This window comes from Orbicella faveolata, unplaced genomic scaffold (assembly GCF_042242905.1).
Source record: "Orbicella faveolata isolate gen_17 unplaced genomic scaffold, um_ofav_v1 contig_34, whole genome shotgun sequence".
In the NCBI taxonomy this organism is placed as follows: Eukaryota; Metazoa; Cnidaria; class Anthozoa; order Scleractinia; family Merulinidae; genus Orbicella; species Orbicella faveolata.
The window spans coordinates 12,830,114-12,856,972 of NW_028301563.1; the positions used below are offsets into that span (position 1 = coordinate 12,830,114).

General features: G+C 38.8%; 2 protein-coding genes and 2 long non-coding RNA genes across 6 annotated transcripts; 2 read left to right on the plus strand and 2 right to left on the minus strand.

Annotated features, from left to right (window-relative positions):
- Positions 1 to 25,585, plus strand: LOC110057079 (uncharacterized). 3 transcript variants are annotated; one of them, XM_089271446.1, is made up of 10 exons: positions 1 to 358; positions 6,276 to 6,413; positions 11,938 to 12,027; positions 13,539 to 13,825; positions 15,890 to 15,986; positions 20,402 to 20,905; positions 21,605 to 22,068; positions 22,653 to 23,388; positions 23,896 to 24,007; positions 25,011 to 25,585. In XM_089271446.1, the coding sequence occupies exons 2-10, from the start codon at positions 6,383 to 6,385 to the stop codon at positions 25,315 to 25,317; spliced, it is 2,628 nt and encodes an 875-aa protein (XP_089127572.1). In that variant the 5' UTR covers positions 1 to 358; positions 6,276 to 6,382; the 3' UTR covers positions 25,318 to 25,585. The 3 variants fall into 3 exon arrangements, with proteins under 3 accessions (XP_089127572.1, XP_089127573.1, XP_089127574.1); XM_089271447.1 differs by having other exon boundaries at positions 15,890 to 15,953; XM_089271448.1 differs by lacking the exons at positions 1 to 358; positions 6,276 to 6,413; positions 11,938 to 12,027; positions 15,890 to 15,986 and having other exon boundaries at positions 13,751 to 13,825.
- LOC149104849 (uncharacterized) lies at positions 3,760 to 4,755 on the minus strand. The gene is made up of 2 exons (XM_089272280.1): positions 4,450 to 4,755; positions 3,760 to 4,101 (listed from the first exon to the last, which is right to left on the minus strand). Exons 1-2 carry the CDS (start codon positions 4,753 to 4,755, stop codon positions 3,760 to 3,762), a joined length of 648 nt encoding a protein of 215 aa, XP_089128406.1.
- Positions 7,150 to 8,453, minus strand: LOC149104850 (uncharacterized). Its single transcript, XR_016201455.1, has 2 exons — positions 8,319 to 8,453; positions 7,150 to 7,553 (listed from the first exon to the last, which is right to left on the minus strand). It is a non-coding gene; the product is annotated as an uncharacterized LOC149104850 (long non-coding RNA).
- Positions 8,494 to 10,163, plus strand: LOC149104851 (uncharacterized). The gene is made up of 2 exons (XR_016201459.1): positions 8,494 to 8,923; positions 9,364 to 10,163. It is a non-coding gene; the product is annotated as an uncharacterized LOC149104851 (long non-coding RNA).
- Positions 25,586 to 26,859: the final 1,274 nt, after the last annotated feature.

Sequence of the window (26,859 nt, forward strand, 5' to 3'; positions counted from 1 at the left end):
CACCATGCGCACCTCCCCATAAGCGTTGGAAAATTACCCTTCTAAATTCTCGGAGAATGGACGACAGTTTGCCAATTTCTACAGAAGTGACTCCGGATATTAACCACGATTCTGATGATTCTAGAGTACATGTTTTCCTTTGATTTGTTTGTTAGTTATCGTTATTCAATACCCGTAAGTACAGCAAAGATCGATCCGAGTACACAGTACACAGCACCATAGGATTGCTGGGCTGAAATCTGCTGAAATATTGCTTTAAACAGCTTTACAGCAGTGATCCTGGTGAAAAAAAATAAGAAAAGTAGCTACCATTGGAGAAAGAAGTAACGTCATCTTTATCAACAAAGCGGATTTGAAGGTAAGCTTGAAGGTAAATGTTACGCAGTGTTATGATAAGATCAGATCACGTTTTTGATTTTCGATTTCCATCGATGTGACAAAAATTGGTGATTATCGATTTCAATCGATTAAATTGACTAATCAATCAACAAATATCGAGTACTATTGAGTATTATTGATTAATCGATTACATTTTCGATGATCGATTTTTATCGATTAGATACGCCCTGCATATGTTAGAAATTAACCTACATGTACTTTGGGGTTTTATATAAGTTTATGATCTGCCTGCTTAATTATGGATTGAATAATATTATTGTGAAGTAGGATCAAGCGTTTAAAAACTGAAAATTTAATGGTGGTTTTATTGACAATCCTTGCAAAATAAATTTTAAAAAGTTGGTTTGTTGTATTCAGAAATAATTATAATACCGCACATAAAAACAAAGCATAAGAAGTTGATCGTAGCATGCAAGAATATCAATAATTATTGATCATTCATTTGGCATGTTAGCTGTGTCCTTTCAACTTTTAACGTGGTGCACCAATAGTGCAGAAGACCTCACTTTTTTTGTTTATCCCAACAAATGTTGATCAAGATGCATAATTACTGTTCCTTTGTGTTCAAAATGTCTTTAGGGCAGCAAAAAAGTGTTTTTCTTATCCTGAAACCTTATAAAACAAGCTTAAAATTGCTCAGAAAAAAAACGCATAATTTACATTATTCATCGCATAATTGGCCTTTCTAATCGCATAATCTGCCCTGCAAATTTCGCTTAATTTGCATTTTTTCATCACACCCTATCAGAAGGCCTGTCTTAGTTTTTGAGAGCCAGAGGGGATCTTAGGTCTTAGTTTTTGAGAGCCAGAGGGGATCTTAGGTCTTAGTTTTTGAGATTCGGAGGTGGTCTTAGGTCTTAGTTTTTGAGATTCAGAGGGGGTCTTAGGTCTTAGTTTTTGAGATTCAGAGGGGGTCTTAGGTCTTAGTTTTTGAGATTCAGAGGGGGTCTTAGGTCTTAGTTTTTGAGATTCGGAGGGAGTCTTAGGTCTTAGTTTTTGAGATTTGGAGGGAGTCTTAGGTCTTAGTTTTTGAGATTTGGAGGGGTTTTCTAAGGTCTTAGTTTTTAACGTGGAAAAATATTTATATTTTCCAAGTTGTAGTGGTGGGTTGATTTTACTCCATCACTCTTTCACTGGGTCACTTCCTGTTAGACATTTGGAATCGTGAGGGAACTCCCATATGAAAAGGTTAGGGATGCTTGTGAGAAAATTTGAATTTAACTGATCCTGAAGAAGACTAGTTTGGACATTGCTCAAGCTTCATTAGACCCCAGAAAGATACCACTTAGAACGGAATAGGTTCGATTACTAGCCACTGTTCAAGTGAGGATCCCACAAGCACTTTTAGACCCAACTCGCGTACTCGAGAGACCAGCAGAAAACAAATGAGAGCGTTTTCGGTCTTAGGTCTTAGTTTTTGAGACACCCCTTTTTGAACGCATTATTTGCGGGTGTCACTGCACTGAGCATGGATTACCTCTCTTTATTCAATTTGAATTCCAACAACCAGTGAGGATAATTTATAAATATGTGACAGCTTGTCATGAAAACAAACAGTGCAGTGCATTTACATGTGTCAGAGCCAAGGTCTGTCAGCTGAGCTGTCTCTAGGTTAAGTTTTAACATGACATTGTTGTTCAAGGGCAGAAAGAACCACAGGGAAGCCAAGCTGACTGGTTATGAGTCAGATAGGAGTTAGTGACAGAGGCTGGGTGGTTGGGGCACCAGACTAGCTGCAGTTGTTTCTCTTTAGACCTGAGTTCAGCTCCTTCATGGCAGTTGTAAATAGCCAGCTGATGAAATTTATAATCAAAAACTATTGCTGGAAATGACTGTAATTTGATAACCTAGGACCCAGATAATTAGACACACTAAAGGATAGGGATATTAGCTATTTGTTGATTTTTTTGTCTTATTTGCCCTTCACCCATCATCAGATGTATAAGTACCAATTGTAAAATATTTCTTGATTTTATTTCTTTTAGTTTCTACTAGACCTTTCCTTAGTTGATTTTCTACTTACACAGCTATTAACTTCTTATTGGTTATCATAGAACATCTGATCACAAAGTTAATGAGTATTATTTGATCATGACTAACTTCAAGCATACATAATACATTCAGATATATTTCCATAACAGAAGCAGAATTGTATCCTTCAACTTACTTACAAATGATCGTTTCACACATAATTTGCACTCTCTTGCTGACATATTTGTGAGATGTCCATTATTTGTGTTGCTTCCATGCACTGTACAAGAAAGAGAAAAAAAAAATCCAGTAATTATAGCATAATAGCTGTCATGATGAAAAACTACTTAACTTTATGCAAGGTGAATAGGGTAACTAACCTAACACTGCTTGGTATATTGAATATTGCTTTGAAAAAGTAGTCTCCCATCCAAGGGGGAAGGGGGGGGGGGGGGGGGAAGTAGCAATGTTTTCAGCTGCTGCTAAAAGATATGGCTGTGATCATATGAGTTGTGTCAAATTCAGATTTTCATTCCTAATGGCATACTTACACAGACATGTTGCTGAGTCTTCAATTTTTGACATCCAACTGTTTCCAAAAAAAGTGAGGGAAATATTTCATGGAAGACTGAAATTGATTGTATTAATTAATTTATCCTCTCCCTCTTGACCCATGCCACAGTGAAGAGAAATGGAAATTATTGATGGTAACCAACATGTAGGTTGGGGTTGGGGGGGGGGGGGGGGGGGGAAGACATTGAGGCATGAAGTTTCCACTACCCATTACCTTTAATTTCCAGACCTTGCACCTTCCTTAGCTGTTGTTATAATTATGGTGTTTTTGTATAAAAAAATATCTCAAAGGACCTTACAAAATATTTCACTTGTTTTTTCATGTTTCATTACCTTCAGTTGGGAATAATAATTGTCCCATTGTCTCTTCATGCCTTCTGCTTGTTTGTGGCTGTTAGCTCACCCTTACTCTTTACTTCAGATTTATATAATGTAGCCATTAATGGGAGAAGTGGCTGTAATGGGAATTCAGAGATCCATGTCAGCAAAACAAACCCTGCTATCCACTGGATAGGGATTTATCTTGTGGATTAAGTGTAATTATCCAGCTTTCGAACAACTGGGGCAGTGTTCAATAAATTAATTGCCAATAGGAATGATGAAAGAGTTTGACGTTGTTTGTACCATAAAATGTGCAGTATATTGATACACACTAGTCTTACAGTTACCAAGTTTGATAGTATGGCTTTGCTATATAGCTACAGTGAAACCTGTATTAAGCGGACATCCATTGGACACTCAGTAGTGTCCGCTTAATAGAGGGTGTCCGCTCTAAACAGGTTCTAATATAGATTATTGCAGTGATCATCATCATCATCAGTTCTCAAGGTGCCAGTAGGCGCATAAGGCCGTCACATTTTCTGCCCAACCCTCTCTGTTTTGTGCCACCGTCTTGGCTACATTCCGCCTCTTACACTCTGCCTTATATCTCTCTTTCTTGACAGTCCTTCTCCAAGTGGTCTTTGGTCTCCCTCTCGCCCTTCGTCCTTCTGGTGTCCACCCCAATGCTGTAACACAATCGTTCTCACCCTCTCTCCTAAGTACGTGTCCTAACCAGTTCCACCTTCTTTGCCGTATCTTGCAACTTATGTCATTGACCTCAACCAACTCCACCACTCTCTTGTTTGTCATTCTTTGCTGCCATCTAATCCTCAGTATCTGCCTCAGGCATTGGCATTGGAAACTGTGCAACTTTCATTCATCAGACTTTGTGATCTTCCAGGATCGATAGAACTAAAGTCTTGAATAGGCATATTTTGGTTCCTCTTCCTATTCCTCTGGTCATCTGCACCTTTCCAAATCTTTGAAATGCACTGCGTGCCTTTTGCAGTCTGATCTTTTAAAATTATCTTTACTCCCCCCACTTTCCTTGTCTACAGTGGCTCCTACGGTATGGAACTCTTCAACATCCTCCACTTCCTCACCATTCACCACGATGCTCTCCCTGTTGCTTGCATGCTCAGTCCTCAGTGTCGTGCACTTTCGTGCATTAAGTTAAAGGCTTACTCTGGCTGCTTCCTCTGTCAGTCTCCCAGTCTTGTTGCGCACGTCATTAAACTTGGACGATAGTAGGGCAATGTCGTCCGTGAAATCTAGGTCTTTGAGCACTGATGTGAAATTCCATCGTATCCCTCTTCTCTTGCCTGCTGTTGTCTTCTTCATAATCCAATCTAGGGCCAGTAAGAATAAGAATCCTGACATCATGCATCCCTGCTTTACTCCAGATTTGATCTTGAACCAATCTGATGTCTTGCTTCTGTCAATAACTGCTTGCTCAAAGCCCTCGTATATGTCTGCAATCACTCTCACCATGTTGCATGGTATCCCATAACTTCTCATGATGCTCCATAGGCTTTCTCTGTGTGCTGAGTCAAAGGCTTTCTCAAAGTCCACGAAGTGTATTTCCAACCTGCCCTCCACTCATTTGCCTGTTCCAAGAAATTTCTTAATATAAAGATCTGTTCAATTGTGCTTCTCTTTGGTCTAAACCCAACCTGCTCCTTTCGAAGCTTCTTGTCTACACCTATCTTGATACGCTCTAACATCATCCTGGAGAATATGATTCTTGCTAATGACGGGTAGTAAAGTCACTCTTCTCCAATTGCTACAATCATGCAAATCACCTTTCTTGAATATTTTAACGATAAGCCCATTCTTCCACGCTTCCGGCCATCTCTCAGTCTCCCAAAGCCTCTTATAACATCTAGTCAACGTTCTTGCAGTGTTCTCCATGTTGGCTTTAAGTAGCTGTGGGCCCACTTCACCTATCCCCACTGCTTTCCTGACTTTGTCTTCTTCAATGTGTTCTTAACCTCCTGTATCCGCCATTTTCCTAAATCCATTTCTACAATCTCTCCCAGTTCTTCTCTTTCATCTTCTTCTACTGGATCCATTGAGTCTTCCCTGTTTAATGTTTCACTAAAGTGCTCTACCCATCTCTGCAGTCTTTTTCGCACTTCTGTCTTAAGTACCCCTTGTTTGTCTTTCATGCCAACTTTTTGTCTCTTCCTTTTCCCAGCTATCACCTTGTTTATGATTTATATATCCTTGTTTCTACCATTCTCAGCAGCCTTTTCTGCTGCTGCAGCTTTCTCCTTCATCCAATTCCTCTTATTCCCCCTAGCACTCTGTTTCACCTCCTTGTCTTTCGCATTATACTGCTAGATCTCCTTCTCTGCTTTAGTCATTGTGATCTTGCACCTTTCATTCTAAGTTTTGCCGCTTTCCATGCAAGCTGGTGTCCACTTAATAGAGGGAGTCTGCTTAATATAGGGTCTGCTTAACACAGGTTTCACTGTAGCTACGTTACATAAATAAAAGGAAATGACTGAACTTTGTTCATGACAGGCCAAAATACAAGAAGGGGTAAATTGTTACAGCCTGAAGGTGGTAATAATGATGGGGTTGTTGGAGTTACACTGTTGTCAACAGTTAAACTTTAAGTGGTTTAATATAACTTTAAGGCAGCCAACCTGCACAAGTGTTTTCAGTGGTGAGTAATCGAACATGATCATTGAATAAGACAAAAAGTGCATGTTAATAAATTTCACAAGTCTTGTGAAATTTATGAAATTATATGCAATTTTTGTTGTACAAACTTAAACTAAAGCAATCAAAAGATGTAATCAGTTGGTGTCATTCTGTTTTCAAAATGATGCAGACGGGTTTTTTTTGTTTAAAAAAATTGCAGAATGCACAATTTCTATTGAGGTTTGCAGCCCATTCATATCACCTGAATTAAGTGTCTTCATTGGATCCAGTCCTTTGGAAGTAGTAATGAATTTTACAAGTAGATAAATAGAGAATACTCACTGTTTGCATTGTATTTCTAGGTGAAAGTACTTAACAGTTGCAGCTGTACAACAGTTTTATTCTGAGGATAAATTCTGGCACTTGTGCTGTCTAATGGGGGAAGCCAGCACAAGTCCTTTCAAGAACAATGTATAGGACATATCACGTGGTACTATTGGGTGAGTGGTCACGGTGTTTGTTGTAATTTTGTTGTTAAGTTTGTAGCATTGTTAATTATTACACAATATAACTTTCAAATTAAGTCATTCAGTTTAATCTGAAACGGTTAAGGTTGTATGAGTTAGGATTCAATTGTACTCTTTGTTGTATCATATATCATTATTATCTACTAATTAAGCAAAGGAAGCTAAAAACTGAGCCAGTGGAAAAAAACAATGCACAAGAAAAGATGTTTTACATTTTTGAAAGTAGCACGGGTGGTGAGGCCGCTGATGGTAAGTGAGTTGGGGCTGTCCCTTGTGAGATGACTTTGAGAATTCCTAGGAATTCCTAGGAATTTCCTAAGAATTCCTAGGAAAAAATTCCTAGGAATTCCTAAGAATTCCTAGGAATTCCTAGGAATCTAAGGTGTGAATTTTCACGGTAATTCGGACTCGGAATTCCTAGGAATTCCAAGGAATTCCAAGTTTACATAGAGCTGACTTGGAATTCCTAGGAATTCCTAGGAATTCCAACTGAAATATACTCACCTTGAAAATTCCTTAAAATTCCCAAAAATTCCTAGGAATTTCTGAGAATAACTTGGAATTTGTAGGATTTTTTGAGAATAGGTTGGAATTTTTGGGAAAATCTGAGAAAAACTGGGAATTTTGTATCATTTGTAGGCCAGACAAAATTTTGATGATAAATGCCTAGCATTAAAATAACAAATAAAGTCACTGATATCACATCAAACAGGTTTTAAATGAATTGTTTATTACATTGGCTCTCATGAATTTAAACATAAGAATAATCATCCTGTTTCTTTTTCATTACATCAAGAATCAAAAGTAAAACTGAAAACAGATATGAAGGTCAAACTTTTACATGTTTGATAAAAAGAGAACTTTTTCAGATAATTTACTTTTTTAGTTTACAAATCCAACAATTTTCCATACACAAGATTTTACCTTAAATTATTGTTATTGTGTGGAACATATCTGGATTTTCATGATTGTAAGGAATCAATGATAAGAACAAAACTGAGACATTCCTTAAAATTAAAAAAAAGGCTGAGTTTGGGCAAACTTAGCTGCTGTTCAGTTATTTCTGTTGATTCTGCAGCTAGCCTCTTCATCTTCATCTTTGTTGTATGACACCTGAAACAAAATTTAAAAAAATACATTACACTGCGATATATATGAGGTACTGTAAGACTAAGATCCAAATATTTATGTGCTCACAGTTTAATACATGCAGCTAATTAAGGCCTGACTGTAAGCTGGTTGAAATGTTAAAAGAGAAGACTTGATAATTGTGAAGGTGCTTGTATACTATTGATAAATATGTTACATAAATCTTGAGCTTACAGTAGACTAAATCAAGGTTTTCCTTCTTCTATAAGTGTATCAACAACTCTCGAATTGGAGGATATATATCACGGTTTTTAGCCAAATTTAGACATTAGAAATATTAAAAAAGACACTTAAAACATTAAAGGAACATTGAAATAATAGAGTAAACGCAAAAGAATATACGGATGGACAAAATTGAAGATCAACACGGATTGCCATACAGTCAGGCTGAAACACACAGGAGACATATCAAACTCATGCAGACTGTGGCTGCCTCGTTGGAGTTTTTGTCAAGAACTTTGACTGGGATCAGCGAGAACTGCTATATTTGTTTCGTTTGAACAAGTGTGGCGAGAGAAACGACTTGTTATTCGCAAATCAAATTGTTTAGGCATGCCCTCTGGGCAACCTAAATTGTTTCAACCTTGCTTTAGCCAGAATTCATTTCATGCCATGACTGAGTGACCCACTCGTGTATGATTCGTGATGACAAAGTTCATTCAAAAGCTTTTGTCTAACTAAAAGAAGTTACTTTGTATAATATAGGGTTACTTGAATTTGATTACTCACCAAATAATTTTGTATACAGCTAATCTGCCCTTTGAATTTTTCCCTGTTGAAACATCCACAGTAAGACTTTCTTTTAGCTCCAAATCTTCGCCAAGAATAACATGTTTCTCATTAATAACACTCACGCTGTTTTCTTCTAGTCACAGGACCGCAGAAAAAACCATTTTGGTATAATTTTGGAAGTGAAATCTACTAATACGCACGAGCGATCAACCGTTAACGCTAAATTCAAAGATGGGCGCCAAAAGGGAATGACTAACGCGATCTTTGTCACGCTCAGTCACCAGGATAGTCACGTGAAAATTCGCGTGCTGTGATTGGTTCAGTTGATCAGTTGAGGAGAGAATGGAAACTGGAGAAGAAGGAGAGTGAGACTGGCAACAAGGTTGCCAGACCAGTCGCTTTCGATAGTAACTCTGCTTCCCTTTCCACGCTGTGTTGGTGGTCTTTTGAAAGATGGGTATTGCTTCAAAAGGAAAAAACTACACAAACTTTTTACGAAGAAATCGAGGAAACTGGAACGTACTTTAACTAGTTGATCTGTTCCCGACGGTTGTCGAGATAACAAAGGATCGTGAGGCACTTAAATCAAGTTCACTACAAAGGTAAGGAATCCAATTTTATAGGGATTTTCTGTTATGATAAGCTATAATTCTAAATAAATCAAACTAAGCAATGCATTGTGTGCTCTTTAAAAACCCCAAAAGCCGAAATTCACCTAAAAGGTTTCAGATCGACCTGAGAAAACGAGATAAATTCTGCAAAATAAGCTTAAGCTAGTTGTAAGTCCACCAAATCTATTTTGAGAGCCCACGTGTTTCAACGCCCAGTCAGCACGATGCAGCAAGTAGAAATTTGCAATGCTTATCATTTTTTCCTTTGAATTATTTATAAGGATTAACATTATATGAGATCTATAGTCTTTTCAATACATCAAGATGTAGGTTTTTTTTATTTGTCATTTATTTATGTCAGTTATTTATTTGTTTCCCACTGACTCATAATCTTTTTGATTCTTTTGATTTTGTTGTGTCATGAATTAAAGTGACCGCGAGGACAAGGAAATACAAGAAACATATTGATGATCCCACTATACCCATACCAAAATCTACAAGATTTGACCAGTTGATGTCATCTCCCTCTCTTGCATCACTTTTTCCTGGAGATCATTTCCAGCACCATGAACAGAACACCTCAGAGTTTTCGGCTCGCCTGAGTGAGATGGCTGTTGACAGAAATGTTGTGGATGACTTTGATGGACTATGGAGTCAACCTTTATGCAAGAATTGAAGCTTCACAGAAGCATTTGATGAAATTGAGTTGCCTATACACTGTACCTGAAAAGACCACAGAAATACCAATTGATGTAATACACACAACAACTCAGATTTGTCCACAGACAGTGATTCAGATAATGATGTTGAAGTTTCTAGTTCTGACTCCTCTGAAGAAATTGAGAACTCTGACGCTGACGGCCATTCACTGGACTCCCCTGATGAAAGTGAAACTAATTGTTCACAAGAAAAGAACATTTTCTGCCAAAGAATATGCCTGTATGGCTATTCTGGCCTTAATTTCAAGACATTGTATGACAATGAGAGGCTGCTAAAGATATCCTTGTTTTAATGAAACTACGGGTAATTTGTCCAGAGAATGTCACAGTACAGTTTTGCAAATTTACAGCAAGTGTGTGGAAACTGTGAGCTTTTCATTTCTGACATCTGTGAGAGATGTCTTCCTCTTTTTCCTAAAGTCATAAAGGATCAAGTCAAAAATTGTTCAACAGTGGGCTGTGATGGGTATGTGTGTGAATCTACAATTATATTAAATATATACATGCATATATATACTTTTGGTTTTATTGAAATTGTAAATAATATATATACATTTATGCTGACAGGAATTTTTTGCCTAATCTATTTATCAGATCTGAGAGCATCCATTTTTCTATCAGTTAAACTCTGGGTGTTTGATTTAAGGGTCCATATGGGCACATATACACTAACAAATCAGGTTGGATCTAAAAAGCAATGTTATGAGTACTATAGTTTTATGTTGAGTTGTCAGACTTAAACTAGAATTAATGTAGTAACATTTGTTTGGAAATAATTACCTTGGAGCTTGACAACAATAAAAAGGTATGGAACTCCAGGGAAATGATCCTGTTGATTTTTACTAATTCACAGAAACTGATTCATGCACTGAGTTCATCTTTAATTTTGACATTTTGGGAAGTTTATAGAAATTTCAAACACAATATTTCATGTGTTTTAGCTGTTCCCAAAAATTCCCAGTCATACTTTTCACTATTCCCAAATATTCCCAGAAATTCCAAGGTCTTGGATTAAGCATAATTTGCATGGCTTGGAATAACTTGGAATTCCTAGGAATTCCCAATAATTCCCAGTCATACTTCCACTATTCCCAAATATTCCCAGAAATTCCAAGGTCTTGGATAAAGCATAATTTGCATGTCTTGGAATAACTTGGAATTCCTAAGAATTCCTAGGAATTCCTAGGAATTCCCAGACTACTGGGAATTTATTTCGCAGGGGGAGTGGTCCCTGTTAAGTGGTCATCAGGGACATTGTGTTGTTCTTAGGCAAGATAGTTTGCCGTCACAACACCTCTTGATACAAGGAGGACTGGATGCAAGGGTGTACATGTATATGTTGTAGTTTAAAAATAATGTATTTTAGGTAAGAATGATTTCAACCCAGGTTATTTTGTTTTAACTTAGGTTAGATTTTGCAAATAACTTTATTTATTTCTTCATGTTTGGGGTTTTCTTAAAAAAGAATAACATGCACACCACCCACCTCCCTGACTGTCCCTAACCCTACCCTACCCTTAAGGGGACACCAAAAATAAAAAGGATAGGGTTAACGCTGTTCATTGAAAACTTTGAAAAGAACCCCTAAGATCGACCCTAAGAGGTACCAAGATCCTCATCCTTTTTATATGGAAGTCCACCCAGTACCCTGCGCAACCAGGATCCCATTTTAACCCCCACTTTTTTACTTTGTACTCACCTAGATTCACCCAATCTCTGACTTTGTAGTCCACTTTCATCTTCACTTGGCTATGCAAGCAATCATTACAAATTTTTGAATATTTAATGGCCTAATAAGTTATTGGTTTCCAGACTCCCCCAACCCCTTTGATGAAAATTAGACTAGTTTGAAATCACTCTGACCAAAAAAAAAAAGGAAATTTAAACTACAACATGTATACATGTGTACCAGTCTCCCTGGTAAAGTGTGGAACTGTTGGGCGCTTTGGATAACTGCCTTTGGGGAAGCAGTTACCTGTTGTGGACTAGTGTCCAACTCGAAGGAGAGTAATTTTTGTTTATGGGAACTGTGATGCAGTGTAAACCACAATAGCCCAGTACCTGCCTGGTGAACTGTGAAACTGTTGGGCACTTTGAATAACTGCCATGGCTTTTTGCTTTGTTCCTCCATTTTGGTAGCTATAGGAAAAATTCTCTTTCTTTTGCAGTTTTCCTCAAATCTTAGTACTTTCCATAATTTTCAGTGGTTAAGTAAAATGTGAGAAGATTTCTAACCCCCGTTGTCCTGTAAGTTTTGAATTTAGCTTTTAAATTGTTCCTCAACAGGTGATTCTGTTGTTGGAAAAACATGTTTGCGTAATAGATATCTTGAAGGACCAGTTGGTTTCAGTCGTCTTACTTGGTTCGCTACTGAAGGTGAGATGCATGTTTAGTTCTAAACAGCATTATTTAAATTGAGTAAGTTTAATTATTGCATGACCAAGTTAGTCCAGTCAAGGCCAATAACCAAAACCAACCAATCAGATTACTTTATTGCTGTTCCATATTTTCGCTTATGGCTTACTTGTTTACAGGAAATAACTTGGATGTCAAAGCTTATTAATCGTTTTCTTTCAACGTTTTCCCCTTTTTGCCTCGTGCCCATGTGACTCTCTTCACCTGGACAGGAGGATATGGAGGGGTTTTGCTGTATTCCTGTCTGAGGATTCTTCCCATTCCAATCCTAATGAAAATTCCTGAGTAAGGATACTTGGGATGCCTAATGTAAGGTTCCTGTGTAAAGATTTTTCGCATTTCTGATTGTATTCTGTTTTCTCAACACTTAATTAACAGCATGAAAGCAGATCGTTACGTCACGCTACTTGGGTTAAACCAAGAAGCAAGTCAAATCACTCTAGACAGATCACACGGAACGGATTCGCCCTGACTGGTTTTTGATTCTTCCTTATCATTTCAATCCGTGAAATGAAGCAAAAAAAACAACAAATTTAACCTTAAAGTTGGCTTTAAATTACAGAGCCACGTCAAGGTCCCTCAAACGGAATCTGTTTTAGGAAACCCTTTTGATAAAGGGTCTTAAGAGCTGAAGTCCCAAGAACCTAAATACAACTCTACCATCAGAAAATTCTAGAGATGGAATGAGCCGATTTAAAACTATCATATAATGCCCACTTTCTGAAAATAAGCATGCAGGTATAAATTAAAAAAAAAAAAAATTCAGCAAGGGTCAGATTGGGCCAGGTCGTGTCAGATTGAATTGTATTCCTAAAAATACCGAAAGTGAAAATGCGCTCCTGTTTGCTTTAGCTAGCGTTACACTTGCTGGGGTAACTGCCGAAAACCCTGCCACATCGAGCTTTTCACTGAAAATGGTTGACTACGCAGTACGCACAATTTATTTGTAACACGAATGAATTATGTACTTCACTTTGAATTAATGAGTTTCTGCGTACTGCGTAGCCGGTTAGGAAGAATTTAGTTCGAGTAGCAGGGCATTCTGCGGTGAAGTCCACTTACATTATACTTGTTTGGTTTGGGAGTGGATTTCCTGGCACTCTAAAACAAGTGTCACGAGGCTACCCAAAGGGCCTTTAATTTTCAGTCTTTTAGTGTTAAGCATTAGTAAACGCTAAGTCAGCTCCCAATGAGGATATGCGAAATAGTGAAGTTTATGTTGCGTTTCGAGGCTTTTTCTAAACGTTCATGATATTTGTAGTAAATCGTTTATTAGCCAAGTTTGCTTGATACCATACTAGGAAAATATCGGTCTTTCATTTTTTGTTATGGACCTCACTGCACTCGGCCTGTACTGTCAAGATCTTGAGCCGATATTCCGCCCGAGCTTGGCTAATGAGACATTCTTACACCACCACATAATAGAGTTAAATTGACATTGACCTATTTGATCTTTTCCACTTTAATTTAAGAGTTTCTAGTTGGCGTTGAAACTAAAATAGTTTATCAAGATCGTGGCAGAGTCGTGAAATTTTTGGTATGGGAGACTCCTGACCGTGAAAGTTTTCGCTCTCTTGTGAGGCCGTCCTACACAGCAGCGGACGCTGCTATTATTGTGTATGACATAACACAGCAAGATTCACTTCGAAATGCAAGGGAATGGCTTTACATACTTCGGAGTGAGTGCAGACCAAATATTTTCAAAGCACTTGCAGGAAACAAAGCAGACCTTGTTAACGAGAGGAAGGTGACGTTTGAGGTAATTTGTGTTTGTAGCCATAGGTTTATGTCAGGTATAAAATCTGCAGTTACATTGTCAAATCCAATTCAGTTGAGGAAATCCGTAATAATTTTTACGTACATTGCATTACATCGAGCTGAATTGTTTTTACTCTAACAAGTTCGTTAGCTAATCGGTATCAAGTTCCATTACAGGATTTCTACCTGCGATCTGCCACGGCAAGTGTAGACACAGAATTCTCATTTTCATCACTCATCTCTTGGTCTTCCACACAATAAACTCTTTGTCTTACTAGACGTTGCTCAGAGTTTTACTTTGCTTGCCTGCAGTTATCTATGGGGCACCGTTTGTAAATTTATCATTAATTTTACTTTTCGGTCGTTTTTCTATTGATCTCAGTGTTGGTTTATTTATGATAATTCATTAATTACCGTCCCTTGTCACAAAAAAATGTTTTACTACGATTGGTTATTTGTTAAAACCCAACGTACAAAATTTGGTTATTTCATAAAACGATTCATCTATGTCAGGGTATTGGTTGCGTAATAAAACCATTTTTATATGGGTTTGTTATTAGAATAAAACCAATGTTGCGTTATTTAGTTATTTGATAAAACCAGTGTTGCGTTATTTGGTTATTTGTTAGAACCAGTCATTTGTTGCTTATATTAATTATTGGATAAAACCATTGTGGCGTTACTTAGGTCGTTACTCGAATATTTATTTGACGAATTAAACCATTATTTCGTTTCAGTGTTGAAACTTTTATCATTGCATCCCCTGAACCTTTTTTTGTGGGCATCTTACAACTAAAAACCCTTTGGCCTGTCCTTTTTACGTTTTGAACGACGTCAACGCTATTATTTCAAATAACCAAATTCAATTTTATGAAATTGGTTATTTGAAATAACCTTAGTGTCCCGGGGGGAGCACTCCCACAAAAATCGGGTGGGGGTGTGCGTCCTGCTTCCTAAAACCCTTACCCTAATTATGACCAAAATCTGCGATATTCCCTACCCTATTTATGACCTGACCAAAAATTCGAAACCCTATTTATGACGTAACCCTTAAATCAAAACCTTGTTTCAGACCTGCGTTATAATAAGTTCCCTAGTTTAGACCACTGTTAAATTACCGTAAACATAATTTGTGAAGGGCTTTTGCTGATTTTATTTTAGATAATGACGAAAAAGTGGCTTCTTTTTAAAAACATACCCATATCAAGGCTAGAGTGCAAAAACCAGACCCTATTTATGACCAAAATGGCCAAAATCAGCTAAAATCGATAGCCTATTTATGACCAAAACAGCTGAAAAACCATATTCTTTGGGGCCGCACATACCTATATAGCCCATATAAGGGAGTACCCCCCCCCCCCCCTCCGGGCTTAGTGTCAACTCGATGGGCTCAAATGTCGCCCAGCAGTATTGTAACATAAAGAAGGCGCTAAGTTTTTGCAGAGAGTTTGATCTCCGCGGTTAAGTTAACATGGCGTACGGATCAGGTCAGAACGTGACGTTGTGCACAACCGTTACAACAGCAATTAGAGAAGCCTTATCGGTTGAAGAACTGATACACCATCAGGGAAGAGTTTTTCCTATAATCTATTAATCGTTATTCAAGTAGCAAAGGACAGCATTTTATGCGCGGGGCAGCATTTTCAAGGCCGAGGTCACAGGTTTTCACTATACGGACCGACTCTAAGCCGTTAAATAACTTATTTATTTTTCCTTATCTTGTAAACTGGAGGACAAAAGTTTAAGACCGTGGGTAGAGATTTAGAAAAATCCGGACCGCGCTGAAAACCTATCAGATTGCAGGATTCGTTACCGTGCACTCTTGTAAAAAAAAAACACTATTTGTGAATGGGTGGTCAGTAATGAATAATCATAAATAAACCAAGCTCTCACGAAAATAAAAACGGCCAAAAGTAGAATAAGTAATTGATCATTACAAACGGCGCCCTATGGTTATCTGTGTACAGTGTACCTGTGTAAATCCAGCTTCCCTGCTAGGCTACTGAAACTACAGGTTCAGCTCATTGAACAGGGTTTTGTTTCTTGAATTTGATTGTGTACGTAGGATGGTCAGTCTTTTGCACATGACAATGATGTGGATCTATTTATGGAAGTGTCAGCATTAACCGGTGAGAATGTGGAAAAGTTGTTCTTAACAGTAGGTGAGTTAAAAACCGATCTGTTTTTGTTTTACTAAACTTTTGGTAACTTCTGTTCACCTTCATCAAAGCTACAATGTTAAAAGGTTCGGTACTGCTTGTGTAATTTGAATTAGAGATAGCGCGAGGGAACGTTTTACCCTCATCGTTGCCCTAACTCCCACAGGTAACTCCTCTTGTGGTATTTGGTCACACCTCGTTCGAAGACCCGGACGTCTATCAGTTTTTTATCCCTGGACTCAGTATGTTGTTTATTTCCTGATTCGCATGCAGCTGCTCGCGTGTTTTGGTCCTTACGAGCTCCACGAGCACTTACAAGTACTCTCCATAATCTAGGCGAAGAAATAGTAATAGCACCTCACTTTGTATACGATCCCTAGGACTTGGTTGATCATTGGTCGGTTCTTGGGCGTTTTATGAGGTAATGTTCTTAGCGGTCTATAAGATAGTCAAATGTGAAATTTTTGGAGGGCGCAACCCAAACGATTAGATGCACCCTTAACATAAGGAAGCACCGCAAACCCCAGTGGCCTCTCCTGTGACTGTCTGGGTTTGTTTTATTGTCGAGACACTTCCTTAATAGTCTGTCAGGACACCAATTCGCTTTCAACTCGGTTAAAAGTTGTTCCTGTTCATTTGTTATTAGTTCAGGACGTGAAGTTGGCGTGAAGTAAGTTGGCACTTTTTTTGTAATCCGGAGGTCCCGAGTTCAAATCTCCTCCCTGCCACTAGACGGATTTGTGTTTGGTGGTCCCAGATTCAACTCCTCCACGCTTTGTAAATAGCCAACTGCTCAGTCTCCCGCCAGTTGGATTTTTAACATGTATCTCTTCAATTTATAATATTTGTTTACTCATTTCAGTGTCGTTAATTAGCACAGTAGCGCTAAAGACTTTTACACTGTAATAAAGTGACTTATTTTATTAATTTGAATTGACCAATCAGGATTCAGCAGGGCCGGGGAAAACTATTGTCGATGTCAATGTTTGTTAACAGGAAAGGCTTTGAAGTCGGGAAACTTTTCTCACTACAGACAGTGTTGAGTATTAACATAAAGAAAACTATAACTTCGAAAGCCACAGAGATTGTAAAAAGTGAAAAATATGAAAAATTTTGTGTCTCCAAGCTTTTGATTTGGCGCCGAAAGTCAGTTGCCCCGAGCGCGTCCGGCGACTCGCTCTTTACTCGCCGAGTGTCGCCAGGTAGCATATTAGTTGTGCTATTTTGAACAAAATATGTTGCTCGTCGTCAAATTCAGGTATCAGTATACCCCAAATGACCATCATTCGTTTGCGCCGCTTTACTGTCGGACATTTGACGAAAACTCCAGTAAAGTATATATTTTCTGAAAGTTTAAGAATTCTTGATTATTAAGGTATATTTATTAAGATAATAAATTAAGGTTTTCCGATTATAGTGCTCTATTTCCCAAAGTAGAGATGTTCACTAATCAAGTTCGTTTCCGATCGGGTTTGAGCGAGAGGACGCGATGAACATTGCTATGTCTTCTTTTCTTCCTTTCTCTAAAAAACGGTGGCGGGAAATTTGATTACTTGTCTGGTTTGGTTTTGACACGCAGTTAAACTTTAAAAGTTGATAAAACATGCGTTTTCTTCACTAAAATAGTCATAACTTTTGAAAGAAGCAAAAACTAAAAATTCCCCAACACCGTTTGCTTTTAGCCTAATTTTCGGGCAACATTCTCTCCAAATTTTAGCGAAAAACGTTTAAAACTCCCCAAAAACGAACTCAAAAGGAGTGCTTCACTCGTTGAAATTTTTGTTTCGGGATACGAAGGAAAATATACTTTAGGGCGCTCTTCCGGTGTATTGAGATAATTACACAAACGCGTGAAAATAATGACGCATTGATCGTTAAAGTGAAGGCTCATTTTACGTAAACAAGAGAGTTCAATTACAAAGCGGGCTCAGATGTGGGTAACCCGAAAACACTGACCCCCCGTCCGCGGACCCCCTACGGACCGGGTCCGTGGACTACACTACGGACCGGTCCTTGGACTACCCCTACGGACCCCCTCTACCGACCACCCCAAAATAGTGTTGTCTAATAGATTACTCGTGTCGGTGAAATTTTGAGTGTTACACTGTGCAATTGTAACAGCCTTGAACTTTTTACACCCACCCCCCCCCCCCCGCCCAAAAAAGAAAAACAATGCTAAAAAGCTGTTTTCAGTGTGACATGCCGATGACAAAAAGAATGAAAGTTCTTACCTTCCATTCGTGGCTCAATCTGGTGATGTAAGATGTGTTTTTAACTTGTTTAAGCTTGTTTGTTTCTGTAATTTCGCTGAGCAAATTGTGAAGCCTGGAACGAGTTCACGAACCCATGGGAGAATGGGCTAAACAAAATGGGAGAGGGGAAAGAGCACAAATTTCGAGGCTCCCGGAAGCTTCCCGGTCTTTCATATACTGCATGGCCAAAGGAAAAGGCAACGTGTAATGATATAACTTGCGCCCGGGACTGAACCGAAGTCGGTTACATTTGCACAATGTAACGTTCGAAATTTCGTCAGCACGAGTTATCTAACAGACAATGAGTAAAAATATAAAGCGATACTACACACCAAAACATCTAATAAGAGATTGATAATCCAACTGCTGTAGTCAGTAAATTTATCACTGAAAAGAGGAAGAGTGTGACAGTTTTGCGTGCGCGCGCCGACCTGCACGGCAAACAGGTTTTCAACTGTACAAATAACTACAATATCGCTGTATATTTGCACTGCTATTTGGATGCTATTTGCTGCAGTTGGATAGTAATTAATTATTATTTTTATTCTATTTTTGGGGGTGGTCTGTAGAGGGGGCCAGTAGGGGAAGTACGTGGACCGGTCCATGGGTAGTCCGCGGACCCGGTCCGTAGTGGGGATCCGCCGACCGGGGGTCCGTGTTTTCGAGTTACCCCTCGAATGTTGCTTCCGGCGGGAAATATCCTTTGCAAGATCTGAATCCCGCCGCTCGTGCTCCTAGGTTAGTAAGAAAATATTTTTCGCTTCTGTTTCTTCTTTTCGATCTGTAAAACGCATTAGTTTTGAGATGACATAGGCAATGAAAGAGGGCACTCGTAAGCAACGTAAAGGAAACCCACGAGATACCGATTGAGTTGAGATGTTATCGTTACCGCTTCGAACGGCGAAAGCGCCAACGAAGTATTGCTCAGAGAATGTCCAATATTTTCCTCGTCCAGTGCAAGCAACTTCTCCTGCTCGAAGCAGGAACCTTTGTCGCTAGCCAGCTAACGCATCAGCCCAATTCTGATCGATTGTTTTTGAAACATTTCTGCCTTTTTCTGCATTTTGCTGTGTGGTGATTTCTTCGCACTTGCAAATGGACACGATCTTTTGCGTTTTTTCGACGAGATATTTAAGCTCAAATTAACAATCTACAAATGGAGAACTCTCAGAACAACTCGTCGACATCCAAACACAAACGTGAGACAATCGTACTACGCAGCAATCTGTGACGTAACTTTTTAACGTACTTCTCGTGACAACCCGTTGACAACTATCAGTTAGAGGTAATTATGTAAAGAAACGTTTTTTGTTTATAACTGCGTAGAATCAATCTTTTTTCATAGAAATTTTTTCAATGAAAGATCGCAAAAAGATCTATCTGAAAAAGCGAGAAACGATTTTTTTGAAAAGTGGTCAATTGTGGGGTATACTGATACCTTAAACTCAGAGTGCTCGCGTGAAGTTATGAGAAGAGACCAAAGCAACTTTAGCATTCTCTCTATTTTTGTTAACTGCGAAGAAAAAGACTATTATAAGGGCAGCTTGTTTTTGACTGCCGCTCGTACTGCGGGCGCAGCCACTGTATGCAAGGTATGTCACTAGCCAAATTTTAAAATGTCAGTAGAGCCTAGCCTGTGACTTTTAAAGTTGTACCACTCTTGACTTACGTCTGTGCTCCAGATCTTTTGTAAGTTGGCGAAAAGTGTAGTGTTAAACGTATTCTTATCCTGCGTCCTTAACCTCAACAAAGTTTTCCAAGACTGCTTTGTTCGTACCATTTCTCCAATTCCTTCAGATATTCTTTGGATTGATGGTGAGGAGTCATTGTTGTAAGGCCCTGATGTGAAAAGCATCGTTAAGTCTGATACTTGTCCTGGGTCGCTGAAATACAAATAGGCAATGAAGTGTTCCATATCTTTGACGAACACCACATTGCTGGTGCCGCTCCCTTGCTTGTGATATTCTGCTGCTTAAGCTTAAGCTGCTGACACGGTTTCCTCGTGTTCAGTAAGGATTTAAATAGTACTGAGGCATAATTGACAACGCATGTTTCGGTTTTGCAGTTTTGATACCGCACATCAGAGACAGCTGAGTCCTAAATTGACAAAAATAACCTTTATCTAAAACAACTGAATGAGAAGTTATTATTACTTTTTTTTTGTAGTGGACCAGTTGGAGATGGAACGTACTTTAACGGAGACAATTCGAAAAGATAGCAAGGCTTTAAATCTGGAAGGGAAGAGATTGGTAATGATTTCATACGCTGTCACAGAACTGATGACGGAAGTGGAAATACTGAACCTTTCACACAATGAGCTCTCAAAGTTACCACGTAGTACAAGTAACCTGTCAAACCTTACAAAGCTGAATTTGAACCACAACAAGCTAACACAGTTTCCTGAAGTTGTTGTTACTCTGATCAACCTGACGCACTTGTTTGTGAATGACAATGAACTCTCAACACTACCGGAAAATATGAAAAATCTGGAAAATCTAGAGGAGCTGGAATTGAGGAACAACAAAATGGAAAAAGTCTCTAAATATATCGTGGACTTACATCGTCTTAAAAAGCTCTCCGTGACAGGTAACCCCTTGACGTTTGAAGAAATTGAACGGCTCATGACGCTAATGGATTTGAAACCACAAAGGATGTCAATAGACATTGCAGGTTAGCATTAAATATGACCATTTACCTTATTTCATGCACTGGTGCATCATGGTCTAGCATAGAACTGGTATGGCTGCATACTTCTTAAAGTTAGTGGTAGTGGGTCAATTCTAAAAAACCTTACTAAAACAAACGAAATTGTTTATTCGTGCTTCAACCTCAGTGTTATTTCTTTAATTTGTTTTAGTTTCCTAAGCCTTAAAGCTATGTTAGAATTTTACGAATGAGATGCGCGATCATGATCGCAGATTGTGCTTATTTGTTACTTTCCGGTCACTTGCAAACCTCTGTGATTGAAGTATGCAACAACAACCAATTTAAAATAATTCCCTTATATAGAGCCTTCGCAATCAGAAAAATAGGTCCGCAATGCGTACTTGTGTGCTTATAGCTAGTTTTATTCATTGGGTTGAAGTATTGTAGTCTTACGATTAGGCAATTACTAGAAAGATAAAAGTACAAGAATAAATGAGGTTTGTGCTAGGAACGTACTTGAGCCTGCTGTTTTAACTACCCAGAGCTTCGGTAAAAAACGATTAATTCAATGTTTTCGCCATAATATTATAATTGTCAGTGTGGCGCAGTGGAGACGATATCTGCCTTGTGAGCGGGAGGCTATGAGTTCAACTCTTTTTACTTATTTTCTTTTTTCTCTTTAACTTACGACTGTATTCCCTCACAATTAATGAATTATAACAGGGTGGCGCAGTGGTAAGGATTCAGCCAGGGAATTTCCTGTAGAAAAACAAGCGAAAGGAGGTTTTGCAAAGCTGCTCTATGAAGAAGCGCTGAAGGATGGATTTGTGAATGTTTACCGCGGTAGAGTATTATTGGTCGGCCAGGATCGTGCTGGCAAAACAAGTTTGAAGAAGTCTCTTTTAGGTTTGCCATTTAACCCTAAAGAAGAGAGCACTGAGGGAATCGAAGTTGATCCTTCAGTCTGCGAGATTGAAGTCGAACAAGTAAAAAACTGGAATTCCACTAGCGAGAATAAGCCAAGTCTGGCCGAATTTTCTGAAGACATATCAAGAATGTTAGCTGAAAAACAATATCACTGGATAGTCAATGAAGTAAAGGAAGATTCCGGAATGGAATCAAAGCTAGAACTGACGGGTGAAGAATCAACAATGGAGCTGGGCACAAACAGCTCTGACATGAATCAGGTTTGTATGTTTAAGTCTGGGGCGACCCTAGTTTAAAAGTGAATGGTATGGTCGATGTTAATATATAACGACACTAAAAGTAATCTCTTTTGGTGGCTGGAGGTTATTAGTAGCTACGTGTGCGAGTTTAAGGAGTGATCAGTGTATAACAGTACTGAGTAACACTGACAGGCCAAGAGTAACGTCCCAGACAGGACTGATAGCTACTTCCTGTTTGACTTATTTGCCACTTACTTTGATTCCACACCCAGGCAACATAGCACGGTTGAACTGTTGCATGGCGCCACAGCATGAGACTCGTGTGCCTATCTTCTAAGAGCATAAAACTGGGCATTTTTTAAACATAGGATTACGATACGTAGAAAAGGAGGTAGTATACACAATATTTGGGCTTTGATCGAATTGTAGTCAGATTAGATAGGTAAGGCTGACTCATTTATTGTGCAAGGTGAGTCCTTGTGGGCAAAAATGTGACAGTTCTTTCTCAGTACTCCTACAATATTTCTCAGATGTAATTATAGATACTGGAATAAGCAGGTCCTAATGAAACGAAAATGCCTCCTCTTTTAAAAACTCCATTTTAGGTTCCTGAAAATGTTGGCAATCTCAAGAACTCGACCATTTCCCCGCCAGAGAGTGAAATGCGAGTGCAAGCTGTAACAAAGACTACCGTTGAAGACCCTCCAGATGACAGCAGTGTAAGTTCAAGTAAAAATTCAACATTAATGATGGATGCAACCTCGCCTCCAGATGACGTCACAAAACATGCGTATCAGCGGTTGAAGGATATGCTTGAAGGTGTGCATGGTGACGCTGAAAATGCTGCTGACAAAAGAGAAACCATAGTTACTGTAGATTTGTGGGATTTTGCCGGACAGCACCTGTACTACGCTTCTCATCCTGTGTTCCTGTCATCACGAGCAGTGTATGTCCTGGTGCACAACCTTAGCAAGGCACTAGACGCCCCAGCCCAGCCCTGTGTTCGACAAGGAACACGTGATAAATTTTTGGAAAACCCAAATAACGACACAAATCTGGAGAATTTGCTGTCATGGCTGGTAACAATCCACAGTATCAGACCAACAGGAGAGGAAATGGTGGGCAACTCAGGCGACATGCTGCCCTATCTCCGACCTCCAGTGTTCATTGTTGGCACACATGCTGATAAACCATTCGAGGATATCAAGGCTATGACATCAAAAATACAGCAGGCAATTTATGGTAAGGACTACGAGAAGCATGTTATCCGGCCATTCTTCAGCATTGACAACACTCTGGGCGATGAGTCATGGTTTCGCAAGGTCATGAAATGGTTTGCAGGTAAACGATTTTTTTTTTTTTGCTTGACCACTGATTCAGCAAAAAAAAAAATGCGCAAAGGTTCAAGTCTGCTTTTGGTTTATGAATTAAAGCTATCAGTAAAGCAAATTAGTAAAACCTGCAGGATTTTATCAAATACTGGCCATGTCTCTCTTAGAATTGACGTTGATTTGTATTGAGGGAATAGTTTTAATACATCGGGAGTATATATTGCGATAAGGATAGCCTTGGAAAGATTTACATTGTTTACATCCTCTGCCTAAGATACCTCAAAAGGTTCATGGTAGGGTGTTCGGTGTAAGGACCATTTAGAGTATATTGCTTTTAAACGTTTAACAGTATCTTTCCTGAGCCATGCCCTCGAATTGTGGCGGAAATAAGTACGAATCACAAACGTGTATGGAAAAGACACAGGTGATAAGAGCTTCTCTGTAACAACTGCCATTCGCCTAGGATCTGTTTGGGTGCTATACAGCTGAGTGTCTTGTTACCATTTGTTATTTTCAGGTCAGGAGAGTGACCCTGATGTTGCTAGTGGTGATGGAATTCATGCTCTTCGAACCAAAATCATGGACGTTTTGAGACAGGAGCCATACATGGGGGAGAAGATACCAGTGAAGTAAAGGGATAAGACAAGAGAAAGAGATCTTCACACCATTGCAATAACAGCAGTTGCAAAAGAGACGTATAAGAAGGATTTAATTTCTGTGATTTCCCAGTGAGACCTTTCTGGGTTTCTTTGCAACTTAATTGCTTGTCAATGTCTCTTTCTTTTTATATATTTCATTTATGTCCTTTCGTGCACTTCGTAGTTCTACGCGGGGGTAGTGTAGTATATTCAGGGTTTGTCTGTCTGTCAATCTGCTATCATTTTTATCACATCAGCACAATTAGTGTTTCCATTTTCCCTCAATCTTTTCATTACTTTGTACTGACCGTATTTTCTCGATTAGACGCTGTGGCGTTCATTTCAAACTTGGCCTTGTACGTAGACCCGACATTTAGTTTTTCCTGCATTTTTTAGCCTTGAGTTTATTAGCAAAGGTTTTTGTTTATCATTTTGGACAGCCATATATTTAGCCATTTGAGCTTAACCTAGTACTATACCTCAAAAAAATGCTAGACGGGCTTATTTACAACTATCCTTGGAAAGAGGTTTGGACCGTATATGCTTAAGTGCAACTGCATTCATTGAAATATCGAGGATATTATTAATTTATGCTACATAAGTGGAGAGAAGCAAGGAAATACCCTCCAAAGAATTTACATAAAAAAGAAATGCGCGTTCTTATCGAGAAACTAGGATTTTTGACGAGCCATGTCTTACATTTGGTTAAACATAAAACTTCCAATAGGTATTACATGCGGATTCTTCATGTACTTTCTTTCGAATTTTACAGGGAAAGTATCCGTAAAAATCTTTCAATGGGAATTTTCCATTTATATGTCACCTTGATAACATATAGCATTTCTCAAGATCTTTTCTACTAAAATTTTCCCATGGGAACTATCCATTATCCCTTTGATACAGGAGAGTACGGCCCGCTAAATCGACCAATCACAGCGCGCGTACTAACTGAGAGATATAGTAACATTAGTTATTTTGTTTGATTGTTCTTTAGGTGGTTCAACTTCGAAAAGGTCGTTGAAGCTTTGGTAGCTGAAAATGTCTATCAAATGAATGTGAAACAACTTCAAACGTATGCCAAAGAAGTGTGCTTTATCGAGGATGAAGACCAGTTCTACGCCATGTTGCACTTTTATCATGACCTTGGAATGATTGTAAAGCACCGCAGCACAGTCATACTGAAGGCGCAATGGTTAATTGAGCTATTCAAGATGCTGATAACCATACCACCCTTCAACAAAGCGGTACGAAGACGTTATGCTTTGCACTTACAAAGCCTATCTTCTATACGAAACGCCTAGCGTATTCCCCAAACAAACTCTTGGTCATATGGACTTACGTATATTTTTATTGAGGACAGCTTTTAAATGAGGTCTGTCCCTCTGGGAGAAGGCAAGGGCATTAGCGGTGTGACTTAATAAAGTAGCTTTTTACCATGGATTAAAACTACGTTCAAAGAAAGTAAATCTCAAAGTAATAGCTTAGACGTGGTAAAAGCAAAAAGCTGCCGGGGTAGTTAAATTTAGCAAGATTAACTAAAGGAAGATTATAAAAGACGGACCTGTAAAATGCGGGCTGAAGTCTTAAGATACATCATACCTCAGTGACATAACTTTTAACGAGAGGCGATTTTGGTTTTTTTTTTTCTCTTGATCTTTTACCGATGCTAGTGAACATACATGAGACAAATTAAAGAACGCAAGGTCCAGCAGAGTTGTAAAAATAATCCCTTAGAATTGTAGTATAATTATGGCCTCGCTAACCATGAGTTTTGCCATAGCAGTTTCAGTTTCTACATTGTCAAAAACAGCAAGAAATGTGCGATTGTTTGTGGAAGACACTTTGCAAGATTTGTTGAAGCAGTTTCAGTACCTTGGTAATCTGCGGTACGAGTTCTGTGTTGCATGCCCCTACTGTCTGCAGGGAAGCCAGCAGTGTGTAAACCACAGCAAAACCTTGTGCACACACGAAGATTGTTTGCACCTCCTTGAAATAAAACAAGGTGAACACTTGATCTGCATGAAAAGCTCCAGTGGCAAAGTACTCACAGTTCGTGGTCTGGAAAAATGGTACTCACAAAGAACAAGCCAGGTATGATTTATGAATAAAAAGTAATGTGTTTCACAAGTAATAACACCAGTGGTTGACATCGTAGTTCAGCATGGGGCGATACAAAACAAACGCAAATTGTATTATCTACCTATATCAGGTATTATTAAAAATTGGATCGTTGGATAATGCAATTCGAGAGTTTTTATTGGCTTAGTCATCATGGGTTATGAGTCATTATACCATGCTCTACAAATACGGTAAGCGTGCGCGTGATTTTTTTGGCGTTTTTACTTTGATTTTAGTTTAGCTTCCTATATTTTCGTGGCGTTTTTAATAAAACAATTATTCCACTCGCTCTTGTTGGATATGGGACGATTATAGCCAGTTTAGCGCTACGCACCTCGTTGGCTATCTAACATCTCATATCCAGCGCGCGCTCGTGGAATAATTGTTTAATAGTCGTCACAATTACTTGCCATTAGGGCAGCATTCGAAAGGAAGAAATGTGGCTGTTATTCAAACAGCTGAAGATCTGTTAAGGCCGCAATCAACAGTAATGGGATTTTCCTGTCTTGGTCTGACATCTGGCAAGCTCGGAATAAAGCCGTCAGAGGAATTCCCACAGTTAACTTCTCCCTTGTAATCACTTTCGTTTTCGTGATACGCAGCCAAATAAACCAAGTTGAAAAGGGGATTTATTCTTACACTGCAAGATAAGTGCATTTCTTGTCCGCTTACAATATATACCGAGACAATTGGCTGCGATGCATTTTTATTTAGACGGTTTCATT

What these genes read in the sequence shown, in the direction of transcription:
- LOC149104849 (XM_089272280.1), bottom strand. Translation starts at nt 4,755, where the DNA reads ATGGTGAGAGTGATTGCAGACATATACGAGGGCTTTGAGCAAGCAGTT. An exon ending in TGACAGAGGAAGCAGCCAGA is followed by an intron (nt 4,102 to 4,449) that starts GTAAGCCTTTAA and finishes TGCCTGAGGCAG; the next exon opens with ATACTGAGGATTAGATGGCA.
- LOC110057079 (XM_089271446.1), top strand. Translation starts at nt 6,383, where the DNA reads ATGTATAGGACATATCACGTGGTACTATTGG. An exon ending in TACTTGGTTCGCTACTGAAG is followed by an intron (nt 12,028 to 13,538) that starts GTGAGATGCATG and finishes CTTTAATTTAAG; the next exon opens with AGTTTCTAGTTGGCGTTGAA. An exon ending in GGGGAGAAGATACCAGTGAA is followed by an intron (nt 24,008 to 25,010) that starts GTAAAGGGATAA and finishes ATTGTTCTTTAG; the next exon opens with GTGGTTCAACTTCGAAAAGG.